The sequence below is a fragment of the Mytilus trossulus genome, unplaced genomic scaffold, assembly GCF_036588685.1.
Source record: "Mytilus trossulus isolate FHL-02 unplaced genomic scaffold, PNRI_Mtr1.1.1.hap1 h1tg000187l__unscaffolded, whole genome shotgun sequence".
NCBI lineage: Eukaryota > Metazoa > Mollusca > Bivalvia > Mytilida > Mytilidae > Mytilus > Mytilus trossulus.
The window spans coordinates 117194-136840 of NW_026963309.1; the positions used below are offsets into that span (position 1 = coordinate 117194).

The 19647-nt window shown below is 33.0% G+C and overlaps 2 protein-coding genes and 1 pseudogene across 3 annotated transcripts in view; all 3 read left to right on the forward strand.

The window, feature by feature from the left end:
• LOC134700899 (zinc finger protein 596-like) overlaps positions 1 to 3210 on the forward strand; it is a 27486-nt gene extending 24276 nt beyond the window's left edge. For both annotated transcript variants that reach the window (XM_063562054.1, XM_063562055.1), the window contains exon 2: positions 1940 to 3210. In XM_063562054.1, the coding sequence (XP_063418124.1) occupies positions 2028 to 2813 (786 nt within the window). In that variant the 5' untranslated portion in view covers positions 1940 to 2027 and the 3' untranslated portion in view covers positions 2814 to 3210. The remainder of the gene's footprint in view (positions 1 to 1939) is intronic.
• LOC134700864 (zinc finger protein 226-like) lies at positions 3028 to 18508 on the forward strand (annotated as a pseudogene).
• LOC134700902 (zinc finger protein 239-like) lies at positions 18467 to 19619 on the forward strand. Its single transcript, XM_063562057.1, has 2 exons — positions 18467 to 19173; positions 19474 to 19619. Exons 1-2 carry the CDS (start codon positions 18602 to 18604, stop codon positions 19607 to 19609), a joined length of 708 nt encoding a protein of 235 aa, XP_063418127.1. The 5' UTR covers positions 18467 to 18601; the 3' UTR covers positions 19610 to 19619.
• Positions 19620 to 19647: the final 28 nt, after the last annotated feature.

The window sequence follows — 19647 nt, forward strand, 5'->3', positions numbered from 1 at the left end:
AAAAAAACCATAGCCCCCCAGAAAATCAATTGGTTGCAGCCTTAGCATGGTTAGTGGTATGAATATAAATGAGACAAATTGGCGGATCCAGAAATTTTCATAAGTGAGTGCCCACTGTCTGCCTTAGAGAGTGGCTGAGATCCCGTTACGTTTTAGTGATTCCCATTATAACCAACCAATTTTTGTCGAGCCTGCAACTTTTGTTGCAGAAAGCTCGACATAGGGATAGTGATCCGGCGGCGGCGGCGGTTTTAGCTCACTTCTTAAAAGATTTATATTTTAGAAGGTGTAAGACCTTGGTGCTTCGTTCTTTGTATATAGAAGCCTCATGTTACGAAGTTTCCGACAGTCACATGTCCAATGTCCTTGACCTCATTTTCATGGTTCAGTGACCACTTGAAAAAAAAGTTCAGAATTTTTGTAATGTTGATTTCTCTCTTATTATAAGTAATAAGATAACTATATTGGGTATGTGCGTACCTTGCAATGTCCTCTTCATGGATCAGTGAACAAGGTTAAGTTTTGGTGGTCAAGTCCATATCTCAGATACTATAAGCAATAGGGCTAGTATATTTGGTGTATGGAAGGACTGTAAGGTGTACATGTCCAACTGGCATAAATCACCTGACCTTGACCTCATTTTCATAGTTCAGTGGTTATAGTTGAGTTTTTGTGATTTGGTCTGTTTTTCTCATACTTTATGCAATAGGTCTACTATATGTGTTGTATGGAATTAGTGCAAGGTGTACATGTCTAGCAGGTAGATGTCATCTGACCTTTTCATGGTTCAGTGGTCAAAGTTATTTTTTTGTAATGTTTATTTCTCTCTTATTATAAGTAATAAGATAACTATATTGGGTATGTGCGTACCTTGCAATGTCCTCTTCATGGATCAGTGAACAAGGTTAAGTTTTGGTGGTCAAGTCCATATCTCAGATACTATAAGCAATAGGGCTAGTATATTTGGTGTATGGAAGGACTGTAAGGTGTACATGTCCAACTGGCAGAAGTCACCTGACCTTGACCTCATTTTCATAGTTCAGTGGTTATAGTTGAGTTTTTGTGATTTGGTCTGTTTTTCTCATACTTTATGCAATAGGTCTACTATATGTGTTGTATGGAATTTTTGCAAGGTGTACATGTCTAGCAGGTAGATGTCATCTGACCTTTTCATGGTTCAGTGGTCAAAGTTATTTTTTTAAGTTTTGGTCTTTTTATCTAATATTATATGCCAAAGGTCAACTATATTTTGTGTACTGAAATATATTATGATCTAAATGTCAGTCCCGCAGGTTTTATTTGACCATGATCTCAATTTCACGGTTCATTGCACAGTGTTAAGTTTATGTGTTTTGGTCTATTTTTCTTAAACTTTTAGTAAAAGGTCAACTATATTTGTTGTATGGAAGCATTGTTAGCTGTACATTTCTTCCTGGCATGGTTCATCTGACCTTGACCTCATTTTCATGGTTCATTGGTCTTTGTGTAGCTATCTTGATTAATGTTGAGTTTATGTGACAGTTGTCATGGTTATAATAAAGCTTTATACTTAGGACTATCAACATAATATCAATGATTAGTAAAGAAGGCGAGACATTTCAGTGTGTGCACTCTTGTTTTTCCCTGGGCTCCTTGAACCCTTAATCTTCCTCTGCATTCACATGATCCAAATCATAATAAATGAAAAGTATTAAAAGTTATGTCATTGTATGTATGTAAAAATATTGCCTTTTAATAGTTAACCATGTTTACATTTACCAACATTATTATTTTATGAATGAAGAAATAGTGAGGTACATGTAGTATGGAATTGAATTACCCAAACAAGTAGATGCATAAAAGATGAATGCAGAGAAAGTCAAAATAAATATTTTATGTGTAATTTGCAGGAAAGCATCAAACGGTTTATGTCTATATTTTATTATTTTGTTCCTTACAGAGTTGTACATTCACATGAAAAAGAGGTAGAAGATTTCGTCACAATCAATGGCAAACACCGTTAACCGAGACACGTAAGAACACAAACCATGCAGACTGACACACTTCATGAATGTGATGTTTGTGGACGAGAATTCAGTAAAAGTGATGATTTCAAGAGACATATTAGAACACATGCTGGTGAAAAACCTCATGACTGTGCTGTTTGTCCTAGAGAATTTGGTCAAAGTAGTGACTTGAAGAGACATGTGAAAACACACACTGGCAAAAATCTTCACAAATGTGATGTATGTGGCAGAGAATTAAGTAAAAGTAAAGACTTAAAGAGACACTTGAGAATACATACAGGTGATAAACCGTATGTCTGTGATGTATGTGGTAAAAGTTTTATTCGGTCTGATAGTTTACAAACACATATGAGAATACATACAGGTGATAAACCTCATAACTGTGATGTATGTGGTAAACGGTTTATTGAACATGGTAATTTACAGAGACACTCGAAAACACATACAGGTGATAAACCTCATAAATGTAAAGTGTGTGGTAAAAGGTTTAGTCAGCTTGGTAATTTAAACAGACACATGAGTACACATACAGGGGATAAACCTCATGAATGTGATATATGTGGTAAGGGGTTTAGTCAGTATAGTGATTTACAGAGACATATAAGAATGCATACAGGCGATAAACCTCACGACTGTGATGTGTGTTGCAAAGAGTTTACACATCCTAGTAATTTAAAACGTCACATGTTAATACATACAGGCGACAAACCTTATGACTGTGATGCATGTGGTAAAGGGTTTAGGCAGCATAGTGATTTAAAGAGACATATAAAGAGAATACATACAGGTGATAAACCACATGACTAATGTATGTTGCCAAAAATTTACACTTCCTAGTAATTTAAAACGTCACATGATAATTTTTTATACATACAGGTGATAAACCTCATTAGTGTGATGTATAGGTGGTAAAGTGTTTAGTCGGCTTGCTTATTTACAAAAACACATTCTAACACATTCAGATGAACAACTTCATGACTGATGTATATGGGAGAGACACATTAGTAAGTCACAACGTCTCATGAAAACACGTACAGGAGATAAAACTCATAAGATAACTGTGATGTCTGTGGTAAACGATTTAGTCGGCTTCGGAATGTCTAGAATCACATGTGAACACATATGGGAGATACACCTTAATTTCTGTGATGTTTGTGGTAAACGATCTAGTCAGCTTTGGAATTTCCAGAATCACATAAGGACACATATATGTATATGAGATAAACCTTATGAATGTGATATGTGTGGCAAGGGTTCAAGTCAGCATAAACCTCATAACTGTGATGTATGTGATAAAGGGTTGAGTAAGCTTGGAAATGTACACAGACACATGAGAAAACATACAGGTGATAACAAAACTCCATGACTGGTTTTTGTGGTGAAGGTTTTAATTCGTCTTTGTAAATTGCAGAATTTACATTAGAACAGAATTGAATCACGTTAATTACATGAAGATACATGTTGTTGTCATATATTGCAGTATTTTTATTATTTTTCGATGAGTGTTTTGTAATAATCAGTATAATGTAAAATCAGTGCGTTAGTTTACTCTATTAAATTGTTTTACACAAATGTTTTACATTTTGACATTTTGTGGCCACTAAAGCTTGCTGTGCGGTTTGTAGTTTGCTCGTTGTTGACCAGTAAATGTAGTTGGAACTGTGCCAGTCAGTAAAATCGTTGTATTATTTTAGTGTGAATTGAAAATAGCTTAGGGATATGAGAACACTAAGTACATGTAAAACATTTCTTAAAATATAAGATTAAGATATTTGAACAGCTGTTAAGACCAGAAGTACCTGTTTCATTCTTATAAACGTCTGGGAATCAGTGCGCGCTTATCGTGCAAATATATGAAATCAAATGTAACTATGTTGAACTTTTCCGTACATGTCAAGGGAAAAAAAACTTGACTCTTTGAACTTAAGACAAAATAGCTATGAATGTTTGAATTGCTAAATTTGACAAAGGAAGCAAGATATATATATATGCAGTCGCTGGTTTTATTTCATAAGATGGTCAAAGGAATAAAAAAATATATAAATTATAATAATGGAACGCATTTGTTTCTGTTTTTCATTTGTCCATGACCTAATTTTTTTGGTTCATCTATTTCTAAAAAAAATAATGAGTATTTCGTCATCTGGATTATTCATTTATTTTGAGTAAAAATAACTGTATTTGGCATAAGTGTCCTTTGCATGGTCTACATATCTGCCCAACAGGGTTTACCAGACCTCATTTCCGTGGTTGATCCAGGGGGAGGATTCCGGGGGTTGGAACCCCTTTCTCGTGGACGATCAGTGCATTTGAATGGGGACATATAGTTGGACCCTCTTTTGTCCTGGGTTGGTACCCCCTTTTTTAAATGACTGAATCCGCCCCTGATTTCATGGTACACGGATGCCCCATCATCACTCAGATCATTTTGTATGTTCTTTGGACCGTGAAATTGGGATAAAAACTGTAATTTGGCATTTAAATAAGGAACATGTGTACTAAGTTTCAAGTTAATTAATTGGATTTGAACTTCATCAAAAACTACCTCAACCAAAAACTTTAACAAATAACTTTGACCTGAAGCGGGACAGACGGACAAAAAATGAACGGTCAGACTGACCAAAAAACATAATATCCATTATTGGACTGAGCATTGGACGTGATTAGGTCCGTCTGTTAACTTCCATAAGCAATTACAGTAGGTTTGGTACATTATAACAAACAAATTACAATTATATGGAACGTCAAAACTGTCTTGATATGCCCAGTTTTGGCCTTCCATACAGTTTAACCAAATAAATATCATCATGACACGGAATAGCCAAAAAATGTATTAAATACATTGCCACACGAGTAAACAATGTTACCATGGTTACAATAATTCCTTCAAATGTGAAATATAAAGTATTTTAATGTACACAAAAGTCATATACTAAAACAAAGAGATAGTTCTCGCACTGAACGGAGTGTGATATGAATAAGTGATAAAAAAAAAACCTCATTATAATATCACTGTGTAACCTGTAACAAGTTGCGAAATTGGGACATCTAGATATTGGCTATATTTTTTGTTCACTAGCGTTTAAACTTTTGGTGTTTTAAAATTAAAAAAAAAAGGCGTCGAATAGCACTTTAGAGAGATGCATTGTTTGGCAAAGTAAGTTTGGAACCATTAATTTTTTATTTAAAGGTCACATTCAAAGGCAACGGATAGTTTGAATTCTCCAGAAAGTAATCAAGTTACTCGGCTGTCATTGTACAATTTCACCTTAAAATGATACGTTTTCAATTCTGAAGCGTACACAATGCTTTAAGTCGGGAGCCCGTAGTTCTGTGGTTGTAATCTTGATGTTTTGCAATATCTTCAATTGTTGTTACTGATTTTAAAAGATTCATATGATCTTTTATGTATGGCGAGATACTTTTAGCACATTCCTTTAGGTCTCTGTTTGGTTTGTTAGCTGGTCAATTTGCTTTCACGGATTGACATAACTAAGACACTTCTTACTCCTGCTACTGTTATCTCTAGATGGTCTATATCATGCGATGGGCTGCCATTTAGTTTTGGTTGACCTGATCATGCTGATGTATGTTCACTCAGTAAAAACAGATACAAATTGATGGTTAAGTGCTTCTACTTTCCCTTTGCTGTCTTCCATTAGTTTTCCATTTGAAATAAGTGGTGCTACATTGCACAGGAGTCTCTTTTGTTTGATTTAACATATTGTCAAAACTTTTTCAAACAACAGCTAAGTGTTTTTTTCTCTCACCCTCTTCGTCTACTTCCAATAGTTGTGATATATAATTTTGATGTGCTTCTTCTAATCTAGTTTAACTTTTTTTCTTCTCATGAGCTTAAATTCTTCCTAGTTTTTTCATTATTGATCATTATTAGTACGTTTTGCCTTGTATTTCATGAACCGGCTATTTCTTGAGAAAAAAAAGATAGTATTTTTGTCATGTGGATTGTTCACTTATTGTTATTAAATATAACTGTATTTGATAGGTTTAACTCACAGAGATCCACGTGGACACATGATGGTTTAAATGTCTTAGAATAACAAATCAAATCTAATCAAATATTTTATTGTCGTATAAACTTTAGTTTGTGACCAACATATATTAACACAATAAACATATAAATATAGTAGGTGGTTTTCTATGCGTTAATGAATAACACCAACAAGAGCTAAGGGTTCTGATGCTTTATTGTACCAGTATGTAAACAAGTCTGAAATAGCAATACAACATATATAAATAACAAGCTATTTCATATAACATAAATATAATACTTTTCAAATATCACAGGTTATAAAATGCAGAAATATTATATAGAATACCTTGAACTGTTATTAACAAAGTAGCAAGTAAAATGTATTGCAAGTAGACAATGTTCAATGTTTACATTCTATGAAATTTACATCGAGTGTCACATTTACTTTTACAAATGCTTGACCTTTGAATATACACTAAATCGGAATGTGATACGTAATTTACGTGTATCTGTGTATTCGTATTCAATACTGGTTTACCTTACTCTGTCGTCTGTCGTCGTCTGTCGTCGTAAACTATTTCAAGAATCTTCTCCTCTGAAACTACTAGGCCAAATACTTCCAAACTTTAACTGAATGTTCCTTAGGGTATCTAGTTTATAAATTGTATCAGAAGTTTTGATCTATCAACAAACATGGTCGCCATTGCTAAAAATAGAACATAGGGGTCAAATGCAGTTGTTGGCTTATATCTCAAAAACGAAAGCATTTAGAGCAAATCTGACAGGGGTAAAAATGTTCATTAGGTCAAGATCTATCAGCCCTGAAATTTTCAGATGAATCAAACAACCCATTGTTGGGTTGCTGCCACTTAATTGGTAATTTTAAGGAAATTTTGCAGTTTTTGGTCATTATCTTGAATATTATTATAGATAAAGATAAACTGTAAACAGCAAAAATGATCCGCAAAGTAAGATCTACAAATAAGTTAATATGACCAAAATTGTCAATTGACCCCTTAAGGGGTTATTGTCCTTTAATGACAATTTTTCACAATTTGTTCATCATATTTGCTAACTTTAAAAATCTTCTCCTCTAAGACTACTCAACCAAATTCAACCAAACTGAATGATCAGTAGGGTGTATAAAATAAAGTTTGTGTTTTATTTTCTATTTCGTCAAAAAACATGGCCGTCATGGCTAAAAATAGAACACAGGGTAAAATGCAGTTTTTGGCTTATATCTAAAAAAATCCAGCATTTAGAGCAAATAAGACAAGAAGTTAAAGTATTTATTAGGTCAAGGTCTACCTGTCCTGAAATTTTCAGCCGAGTTGGGTAACTGGTTTTTCAGGTATAATGCCCTAAATTGATGATTTTAAAGAAATTTTGCAGTTTTTGGTTATTATCTTGAATATTATTATAGATACAGATAAACTGTTATAGCAAAAATGTTAAGCGAAGTAAGATCTACAAATAAGTCAATTTGACCAAAATTGTCAATTGACCCCTTAAGGAGTTATTGCCCTTTAAAGACTTTTTTCACAATACATTGTATGTTCATCATGTTGACTTACTTTAAAAAATCTTCTCCTTTGAAACTGCTGTATCAATTTCAGCCAAACTTAGGCTAAATGAGTTTCAGAGTATTTAGTATAAATTTTATATTTTATTTCCTTGTATGTCAAGAAACATAGCTCCTATGGCTAAAATAGAACAAAGGAGAAAAGATTTTTTTTTTTGCTTTTGAAGAAAATAGGACGATTCAAAGAACATTTAAATAAATTGAAAAGCCAAAATAATCATTGATGAGAGATTTAACCAAAAAAATTAAGGTGAGCGATTCAGGCTCTTGAGAGCCTCTTGTTTAATATAACAGTAAGAAGTGAGTATTAATATTTCGCTAACGTGAATGTCAACTAGCCCCACTTATGAATAGTACAAGTATGAATAGAGTTAAAGGCTACCAACTAGCCCCACTTACGAATAAAATAATTAAACTGAAATGTGTGTTGGCTTTCCAATTGGTCCCACTTATGAGAATGTTTGAAATGCTTCCTTTTCTTTGGTTCTTTTCTTCTGCATAGTTGAAATAAAACAAATAGAAGGTTAGGAACAGCATTTTTGTGACGTGTTTGTCATGGTAAGTATATTTTTAATTTCATATTAATCTAAATATTACCGTTTTCCATTAAGTGGGGCGAGTTGGCAGGAGTAATATTAAACATGATTTTACCAATTTCACATGTGGGGCGATTTTTTAAAAAGTGGGGAGAGTTGGTGATCCAGGTTGGGGCGGTTTTTTTTTAAAGTGAGGCGAGTTGGTGAAAAAGTGGGGCGATTAGGTGGGGCGACTTGCCATTTGGGTGACTTGTCCTGCTTCCTGGTCAAAGTAAGTATTTTGTAAAAATTTTATGAAAATTAAACGAGCCAAATAAATTTTAGTCAAGGTGTTGGGTACCACCTTAAGAGTTTTATTATAATCACAATAGACAAAAGAACCCATTTAATACCCGTGTTATTATTATTTAATCCACATGATTTAATGTTTGCTGGGCTATAGCAGAGACACATAATACAATATGAGAGCTTCATGCTAATTTCCCTGCAACTGATCTGGTACAGTTCAACTGTTTGCAAATTTCGGTATCTGTACAGCTAAGGATATATGTACATGTATCATTGATGCTAACTTGTAATAAATTGCATAAAGTCTGAAACTCAAAGGGATAATGGGAGAAAGGCAAGGTTCTTCATGTTCATTGTGTGTCTCATTCACCGCAAATATCTCAATTATTGTGTAATCAGTTGCTCTGTGCCTTCCAGTGGTGCAAGAAAAAAATCAGCATGACAATCAAATTCAAGTGTACTTATTTTTTCATTCTGAAATGGCTGTTCTTTTGCTGCATAAGTGTGGTCAGAGTGTTCATCTAACAAGAGTTCTCCTTTGTCTTCTTCTGATGTAATAGAAATTTCCTCAGAACGTACAAACTCGACCAGAGATGTGTCATAATAGACCACTTTCGAGTTCATCCGTCACCGGCAAAAACTCGTCAATTATACACGCCTTTATGACGTCATTTACCAGATAGAGGGGCTCGCCTGTATCCCTGCACTATTTACGTTCGTCAAGCGTCTTAGTTATCGTCTTTGTGCAGGATGAACTAGAAATAATGGTTGCTCTGTAGGTACTTACTGACATTTCCCTAATGACAGCAGTGTTGATTGTCAATTTTGAGAATTCAATCTGCCGAATAATTCGTACAATATAGAATTATAGTTTTCCAACCACTCGCTCAACATTTGAAGGAAGTGATGACGCCCCTAAACGCACAAATGACGATGATAAAGGCGCGTATAATTGACGAGTTTTTTTCCGGTGACGGATGAACTCGAAAGTGGTCTATTGGATGATCCTTTTCATCTTCAGTGTGGATTGAGACTGCAAGCCAACATATATCTCCTCCATAATGGTTTCAACAGCTGTCCTTGGTCGAGGATTACCTTTCTTTTTAACTCCTTTTGTTAACTTACTACATCTTTTCCTCTTTTGGCATTCTGAATTAAAAAAAAAAAAAAGTTGAAAAGAAATTTGAATTTGTAGAGCCTATTATACAACATCTATTTGTCTTACTTTAAAACTTTACTTCCTACACGTATGTCATACAACATTCTGCAGGTTTTTATTATGCTAAAACTATTTTAAATTTCATTTTGTCATGTATGGACCTTTCAAGCTTGCTATTAGCAGAGACATATAATATTATATGTCTCTGGCTATAGGCAGTAGAATTTTATGCATAATGCCATTTTCTGTCTACTTATAAAAAATCTTACCCTATATTACATAAATCCTTGATAAAATGAATAATGCACTCGTTTGTTCTGTATCGAATCCCTATCTTCACCGTTATTGTTGTTCGCCTGACATAGGAGGAACTTACAGATAATTAAGGTAGGGAATCTGGAAAGATAACGTTGGTCCACTGAATATTGCGATAAACACGTTGTTTGTTTATGTGTTAACACTGTTTTTTGTTGTTGTTTTTTTTTTATATATAAGTATGGCAGTCAGTTCGTTTTCTCGTTTGAATTGTTTTACATGGTCATTTTATAGCTGACTATGTGGTATGGGTGGGCTTTGCTCATGGTTGAAGACTGTTCGATTACCTATAGTTGTTCATTTCTGTGTCATTTTTGGTCTCTTGTGAAGAATCTTTCTGCATGTACGTTTGCACAATATTTTAAAATGTATATTTCATCACAATACTACTATCATTTATATACGTATTGACATCAATTATACAGTAGCACATTTGGATTGTAAAAGTATAAAAGTTAAAATAAAAATTAAGCCAATACATGGACCCAATAACAGGATTAGGGAAAAATATTATTGAGATACACAATATATCGAAAGTTTGCATGGAACATGTGGAATACAACATAATACTTTTTTCTGTTATATATTTGACTACATTTCTAAAAGGATATATATAAAATTACAATTATACTTCAATTTCAAACAATCAATTCTAAGGAATATTAATGATTATAACGATTAGCATTTTATAAGCTTATTTAAAACAATTATGATTGCATTTTATTAACAATGAAAGTTGTTTTTTTATTTGTATTTTGCTATATAGTGATATACAAAAGAAAGTTACAATAACTATGCATATAAAATAGATAAATAATATCAAATAAAACATGGTTACGAGTTGGTAAAAATAGGGTACGAGTTGGTTGAGTACGACTTGCCGAAAGTACGAGTTGTCGTGTACCCATATTATCCACGTAAAGAAAACGTATAAAGTAAATGAGAAGACAATGACATGAATGATTTAAATTATATTTTTACAAACCGGAGTGAATAATATATGGATAGACTTGATGATGTTATATAACGTGAAAGCCAAACAAGATAGTACTCACTCGTACAGACTTATATTAACTAACTAAGTAGTAAGTACATTATTGCCAAAATTGACTGTTTATTATAAACCCAAACTGGGCTTAATATACAGACAAACTGGACATTAATACAGGGCCATTACAGAAAAACAAGGCCATTATAGAAAAACAGGGCCATTACAGAAAAACAGGGCCATTACAGAAAAAACGGCCATTACAGAAAAACAGACTGAGTGTTAATATCAAATATAATAAGTTTAACATGGCCGCTGATTTTCAAATATAGGGATCACTGTTCATCCAGTTTTTCAACACATAACATCTGTCAACTTAATATCTTGGATATTTGATATATTTAAAGCTTTATGATGGTGAAGTACAAATTATTTTTTCCAACTACACTGTCATTAAAAGAGTAGAGAGTACATCAAGTTGACAGCAAAACATACACTTTTGTGAATCCGGGTCCGTTCGCCCTGATTCTTGTTCGCCATGTTCGCCCTGGTATCTGTTCGCCCTGAATCCTGTTCGCCCAGGGTCCATTCGCCCTGATTTTTATTTTTTTCTAATTGTTCTGATTTCCTAATTTTAAGTATTTGAACAAAATATGTTAAAGTTTGTTGAAAAATTGACAGAATATTTATATTCCCGCAATCAATTTATAATTTTCCCTTTGATTTTCTCTTTATTGATGACTACTCTCAGAGTATAATACTAAATGAACTTGTAAACAAACATGTTTCATGATTAACAGTTGGTATATCATTGTTTTTATTAATTTCAAGCTGAATATTTTATCAAAACAAAACATTTGATTTTTATTAATAATCCATCAAAAGACAAATATCAAAATAATCAGTGATCCGAATTATTTTGTCATTGAACAATTATAATGATCCTAAACAAGCCATACACTTTTAAATATTTCGCTGTTTCCATAAATTTCAAGAATATATATACCATAGAAATATCTGAATAAGTTTATTCAACTTCAATGCCCTGAATATTAATATTTTTTTAATAGGGCAAACAGACTCTATGGGCGAATGAACTCAAGGCGAACATACCCAGGGCGAACATGTTATTAGGGCGAACGGTCCCGATACCCACTTTTGTTCAGCATGTTCAGTTGGATAATAAATGTATTAATGCATGGGTGTTTTTATCATGGCCCTGTTATATGTCCTTGGTAAGTAATAATGGTCTTGGTCGGGCCATTACAGACTTCCTGGACCATTATTACAGACCTTGGACATACATAACAGGGCCATTATAAAAACACCCATGCATTAATACTATAATATATTTGCTATTTGAAGATGGTAAATGATCGTAAATAAACCATTCAATGTTATGACAGAAAGAAACATATTATATGTATCTATAATACTAAAATTACGAGGTCCAATTTGTCAGCCGTCATCACGTAATAACGACGAATCAAAGAATTCAACTTTATATATAACTAATATAGTACAAAGGTGTAGATTAAAAATTACACCACTCCAGGCCCTTTTGTTTTCCACGTAATTAATATTGCCAATAATTAAGAAGTTTCGGGTCGAGTCTGATACCGATACCAATAGTATATTCACCTGTTAATACCTATTACCTTATCTGTACGTTCCGCATCTAACAGGCGCACCAACAAACGGCGTATTCAGGATTAATATGCTATAAACACGGGTCATACTCACAGGGTTGACACTGCTAAATTGTCAAATTGTTACCTATTGTAGTATTTAAATCAGTAAGACTTTCTAAGATTACAATACGAATACTAAAAATCTGGACTAAAAATATAGGTACAGTTTTCAATTGTTTCAGTCACGGGACCCGCGATATCACGGGTGTGTTCTAGTTTATATGTATTTATATGTCAAATGTATGTATATATATGTATTTATCATGTTTATATTTTGCTGGTTATGATTGCAAAATTATAAAACCAACAGTTTATAAGAACATGTGCCATGTGTGCCAATAAGATAACTTTCCATCCAAGTTACAATGCATGAACAGTTAACAAATGATTATCATGATTATCATTATTTAAATGATTAAAGGTCGAATTAGTCCAAATAGTTTAAATACATGTATTATGACGTCTGTCAATGGTATTTTTTTTTCTATTTTTTTTGGGGGGAAAAGGGGGGGGGGGCAGCAATACAATTTTTTCTGGCATGTCTGGGACAGAATCATAATTATTTGGATTTCTTTGACCTGTATTCTTGATTTTAATTAAATTATCAAGATAGTTACTAAATCAAAATAATTATGACATCTGAAAAAGTTACATGTATTTAAGTTTTTCTGTGACAGCTTCTCAGAAAAAAAATAACCATGCCAGACGTCATGATTATTTGGACTAAGGTCTAAGTACAGCGGCCTTCAGTCATGTCAACACTGAGCCCAGTAAATAATGTTGACATTAACATAGACCAGCATTCTTGTCCTTATGAACAATGATGAATAAAGAAGATGTGAGGTATATACATCAATGGGGGCCGGGCAGTAAGCATATGATAAATGTATGCTTCTTATACATATTGTATATCATATATATCATGATAAACAGTTTATCTTATATAATTTTCTTGATTAGATATCCCATAATCTTAAAGATATCTTAAAAACTATCTTATAAACTATCTTATAAACTATCTTATAAACTTTATAAGATATCTTAAATATATATATATACTGTATATCTCATAAACTACAAAATGTATATAAGATATCTAATCTGAAATATATTCATAAGATATCTTAATAACTTTAGGAGATATCTTATCAAGTATATAAGATATCTTATAAAATATATAGTTTATAAGATATCTTGTATAATTTCCTTTATATAAGACATCTTATATAATTTTCTTTATAAGATATCCCATAAACTATATAAGATATCTTAGAAACTATATGAAAATTCTTATCAATTATATAAGATATCTTTTAAATTATAAAAGATATTTATAAGATATCTCATATACTTCATGAGATCTCTAATAAACTTATGAAATATTTCATATAATACATTTGTTATATATATAAGATATCTCATATAATATACATGTATAACACATCTTATGTAAATGAAATTATAGAAGATATCTTATATATTAAATGAGATATCTTATATATACAACATGAGATATCTTGACATTTGATTGAATAGTAAAACGGCTTGCCATAGATTAATGTTAGCTGGTATATATGTTTATGAATATTTATCATATATCATGTATATATAGCGTATAGTACAAAATACAGCAATTTTGTATGTCTAATAAAGGTTCTTTTTTCCAGTCTGTATCACCTACCCTGTATCGCATAATCCGTATCGCATACATGGCGCGACGTCATAATTAGAATGACGTCAAGGTTTGACCTATGACGTCCAGTTGCTGCATTTTAAGGCTTAGTGGAAAAAATAATTTCGATAAGAAAAAAACGTCCTATCACTTCAACTAAAATCGATTTTTTTCCAAATAATTATTACCCAGTAACTGGACGAGCGATGTACAAAAAGATGTAGAAATATGTTTATTTGGTCATAATTTTCGTGAAGTTTGTTTCTGCACAAATGCATTTTTTTACGATTTTAATTTGGTTTTAAAAAATATATAATAAACAGATTAATATTACATGGCACAATCCGTATCACACGCTGTATCACCCTCGATCAATATCATCCCTCGGGCTGATATTGGTATCTCGGGATGATACGGCACATGATACGGATTTTGCCATGTATTATTCTCTATATGATATGCCTAGGTTACTTCGAAGTAAGGGGTCAAAGAAAAAAAAATATAATAGCCTTTCAAGACGTCATAATTATTTGAACTAGTGCATCATGTGCAATGATATTCATGTAATACAACTTCCTTGGTCTCAATCCAATATCTTTCAAAAAATCTGGTGATCTTATCTATGAGATCAGAATCATATATTATTTATCATAATCAGTAGCACATCCATAATTATTCAAAATGTTACAACTTCTTAAATCAGTGTAGAAGTTAAAATTAATATACATTTTCCGTTTTTACAGGAAAGTGATATGATTACGTCTTTGATTTTATGCATAAAAATTTCCCAATAGGGATAAAAATTCCCAATTTGATGTTCAAGGGACCCATTTGAAAACACCTGGAATCATTCCTGTAAACATGTAGATGTCATATATAGTATTGAAGTAGAACTACCCTAACACGTAGATGTCATATAAAGTATTGAAGTAAATGTAGAACTACCCTAACACGTAGATGTCATATATAGTATTGAAGTAGAACTACTATAACGTTACACGTAGATGTGTCATATATAGTATTGAAGTAGAACTACCCTAACACGTAGATGTCATATATAGTATTGAAGTAGAACTACCCTTACACGTAGATGTCATATATGGTATTGAAGTAGAACTACCCTAACACGTAGATGTCATATATAGTATTGAAGTAGAACTACCCTAACACGTAGATGTCATATATAGTATTGAAGTAGAACTACCCCAAAACGTAGATGTCATATATAGTATTGAAGTAGAACTACCTTAACACGTAGATGTCATATATAGTATTGAAGTAGAACTACCCTAACACGTAGATGTCATATATATAGTATTGAAGTAGAACTACCCAAACACGTAGATTTCATATATACTAGTATTGAAGTAGAACTACCCTAACGCGTAGATGTCATATATAGTATTGAAGTAGAACTACCCAAACATGTAGATGTCATATATAGTATTGAAGGAGAACAACCCTAACACGTTGTTGTCATATATAGTATTGAAGTAGAACTACCCTAACATGTAGATGTCATATATAGTATTGAAGCAGAACTACCCCAAGAAGTAGAACTACCCTAACACGTAGATGTCATATATATAGTATTGAAGTAGAACTACCCTAACACGTAGATGTCATATATAGTATTGAAGTAGAACTACCCTAACACGTAGATGTCATATATATAGTATTGAAGTAGATACCCCAATGTTCACGTAGATGTCATATATATAGTATTGAAGTAGAACTACCCTAACACGTAGATGTCATATATAGTATTGAAGTAGAACTACCCTTACACGTAGATGTCATATATATATATATATATATATAGTAGTGAAGTAAAACTACCCTAACACGTAGATGTCATATATATAGTAATTAAGTAGAACTACCCTTACACGTAGATGTCATATATATATATATAGTATTGAAGTAAAACTACCCTAACACGTAGATGTCATATATATAGTAATTAAGTAGAACTACCCTTACACGTAGATGTCATATATATATAGTATTGAAGTAAAACTACCCTTACACGTAGATGTCATATATAATATGTATAGTATTGAAGTAGAACTACCCTAACACGTAGATGTCATATATAGTATTGAAGTAGAACTACCTTAACACGTAGATGTCATATATAGTATTGAAGTAGAACTACCCTAACACGTAGATGTCATATATATAGTATTGAAGTAGAACTACCCAAACACGTAGATTTCATATATAGTATTGAAGTAGAACTACCCTAACGCGTAGATGTCATATATATAGTATTGAAGTAGAACTACCCAAACACGTAGATTTCATATATAGTATTGAAGTAGAACTACCCTAACGCGTAGATGTCATATATAGTATTGAAGTAGAACTACCCAAACATGTAGATGTCATATATAGTATTGAAGGAGAACAACCCTAACACGTAGTTGTCATATATAGTATTGAAGTAGAACTACCCTAACATGTAGATGTCATATATAGTATTGAAGCAGAACTACCCCAAGAAGTAGAACTACCCCAACACGTAGATGTCATATATGGTATTGAAGGAAAACTACCTTAACACGTAGATGTCATATATAGTATTGAAGTAGAACTACCCTAACACGTAGATGTCATATATATATAGTATTGAAGTAGAACTACCCAAACACGTAGATGTCATATAAAGTATTGAAGTAGAACTACCCTAACGCGTAGATGTCATATATATAGTATTGAAGTAGAACTACCCAAACATGTAGATGTCATATATAGTATTGAAGGAGAACAACCCTAACACGTAGTTGTCATATATAGTATTGAAGTAGAACTACCCTAACATGTAGATGTCATATATATAGTATTGAAGTAGAACTACCCTAACACGTAGATGTCATATATAGTATTGAAGTAGAACTACCCTAACACGTAGATGTCATATATATAGTATTGAAGTAAAACTACCCTAACACGTAGATGTCATATAAATAGTATTGAAGTAGATACCCCAATGTTCACGTAGATGTCATATATATAGTATTGAAGTAGAACTACCCTTACACGTAGATGTCATATATATATATATATATATATAGTAGTAAAGTAAAACTACCCTAACACGTAGATGTCATATATATAGTAATTAAGTAGAACTACCCTTACACGTAGATGTCATATATATATATAGTATTGAAGTAAAACTACCCTAACACGTAGATGTCATATATATAGTAATTAAGTAGAACTACCCTTACACGTAGATGTCATATACATGTATATATAGTATTGAAGTAAAACTACCCTTACACGTAGATGTCATATATAGTATGTATAGTATTGAAGTAGAACTACCCTAACACGTAGATGTCATATATGGTATTGAAGTAGAACTACCTCAACACGTAGATGTCATATATAGTATTGAAGTAGAACTACCCTAACACGTAGATGTCATATATAGAATTGAAGTAAAACATGTAGAATTATCCCAACCCCTATTGTCTTGGATTGGGAACCCCCCTTTTTTCAAATGGCTGGATCCGCCACTGCATGTAGATGTCATATATAGTATTGAAGTAGAACTACCCTAACACGTAGATGTCATATATAGTATTGAGGTAGAACTACGGTAACATGTAGATACCATATTTAAGTATCGAAGTAGAACTTATCTAACATGTAAAATGGTAGATGTCAACTCCTATATCATGTATATAGTGTAGTCCGAGATTACTCTGACGTCCAACGGCTGTTTTGCACGACAAGCTGGGGTCGTGGGACACCAGCTTGTCTGGCAAAACAGCCGTTGGACGTCAGAGTAATCTCGGACTAGTATATAGTGTTGAAGTGGAACTACCCCAACACGTAAATGACATACAAAGTGAAGAAGTAGATTTACCCTATACACATGATACACATTTAAATACATAAATGCGAAATATGTTGTGATACACCAAAACAGTGTATACAATATAGATAAACCTTATATCTGTGATGTATGTGGTAACAGGTTTAGCAATGTTTAGTCAGCATAGTAGTTTAAAGAGTCACATGAGAACACATACAGGTGATAAACCTCATGAGTGTGATGTATGTGGTAAAGGGTTTAGTCAACAAAGTAATTTACAGACACACATGAGAATACATTACGATGAAAAACCTTATGACTGTAATATATGTGGTAAATGGTTTAATAGTCATAGTAGTTTACAGAGACACAAGAAAATACATATACAGGTGACAAACCTTTTGACTGTGATGTATGTGGTAAAGGGTTTAGTGAGCAAGGCACTTAACACAAACACTCGAGAATTCATACAGGTAATAAACCTTATATCTGTGATGTATGTGGTAAAGGGTTTAGTTATCCTGGTAATTTACAGACACACATGAGAATACATTACGATGAGAAACCTTATGACTGTAATATATGTGGTAAACGGTTTAAAAGTCATAGTAGTTTACATAGACACAAGAAAATACATACAGGTGATAATCCTTATGACTGTGACGTATGCGGTAAAGGGTTTACTCATCATGGTAATTTACAGATTCACACGAGAACACATACAGGTGATAAACCTCATGACTGTGATGTATGTGGTAAACGGTTTAGTCAGCTTGGTGCTTTACAGAGACACATGAGAATACATACAGGTGACAAACCTTTTGACTGTGATGTATGTGGTAAAGGGTTTAGTGAGCAAGGCACTTTACACAAACACTCGAGAATACATACAGGTAATAAACCTTATATCTGTGATGTATGTGGTAAAGGGTTTAGTTATCCTGGTAATTTACAGACACACATGAGAATACATTACGATGAGAAACCTTATGACTGTAATATATGTGGTAAACGGTTAAAAAGTCATAGCAGTTTACAGAGACACAAGAAAATACATACAGGTGATAATCCTCATGACTGTGATGTATGCGGTAAAGGGTTTACTCACAAACATGTTTAACCCCGCCGCATTTTTGCGCCTGTCCCAAGTCAGGAGCCTCTGGCCTTTGTTAGTCTTGTATTATTTAAATTTTAGTTTCTTGTGTACAATTTGGAAATTAGTATGGCGTTCATTATCACTGAACTAGTATATATTTGTTTAGGGGCCAGCTGAAGGACGCCTCCGGGTGCGGGAATTTCTCGCTACATTGAAGACCTGTTGGTGACCTTCTGCTGTTGTGTTTTTTTATTTTGGTCGGGTTGTTGTCTCTTTGACACATTCCCCATTTCCATTCTCAATTTTACTCATCATGGTAGTTTACAGATTCACATGAGAATACATACAGGCGATAAACCTCATGACTGTGATGTATGTTGTAAACGGTTTAGTCAGCTTGGTAATTTACAGAGACACATAAGAACACATACGGGTGATAAACCTTATGACTGACAGTGTGTGATGTATGTGCATGGTAAAGGGTTTAGTGA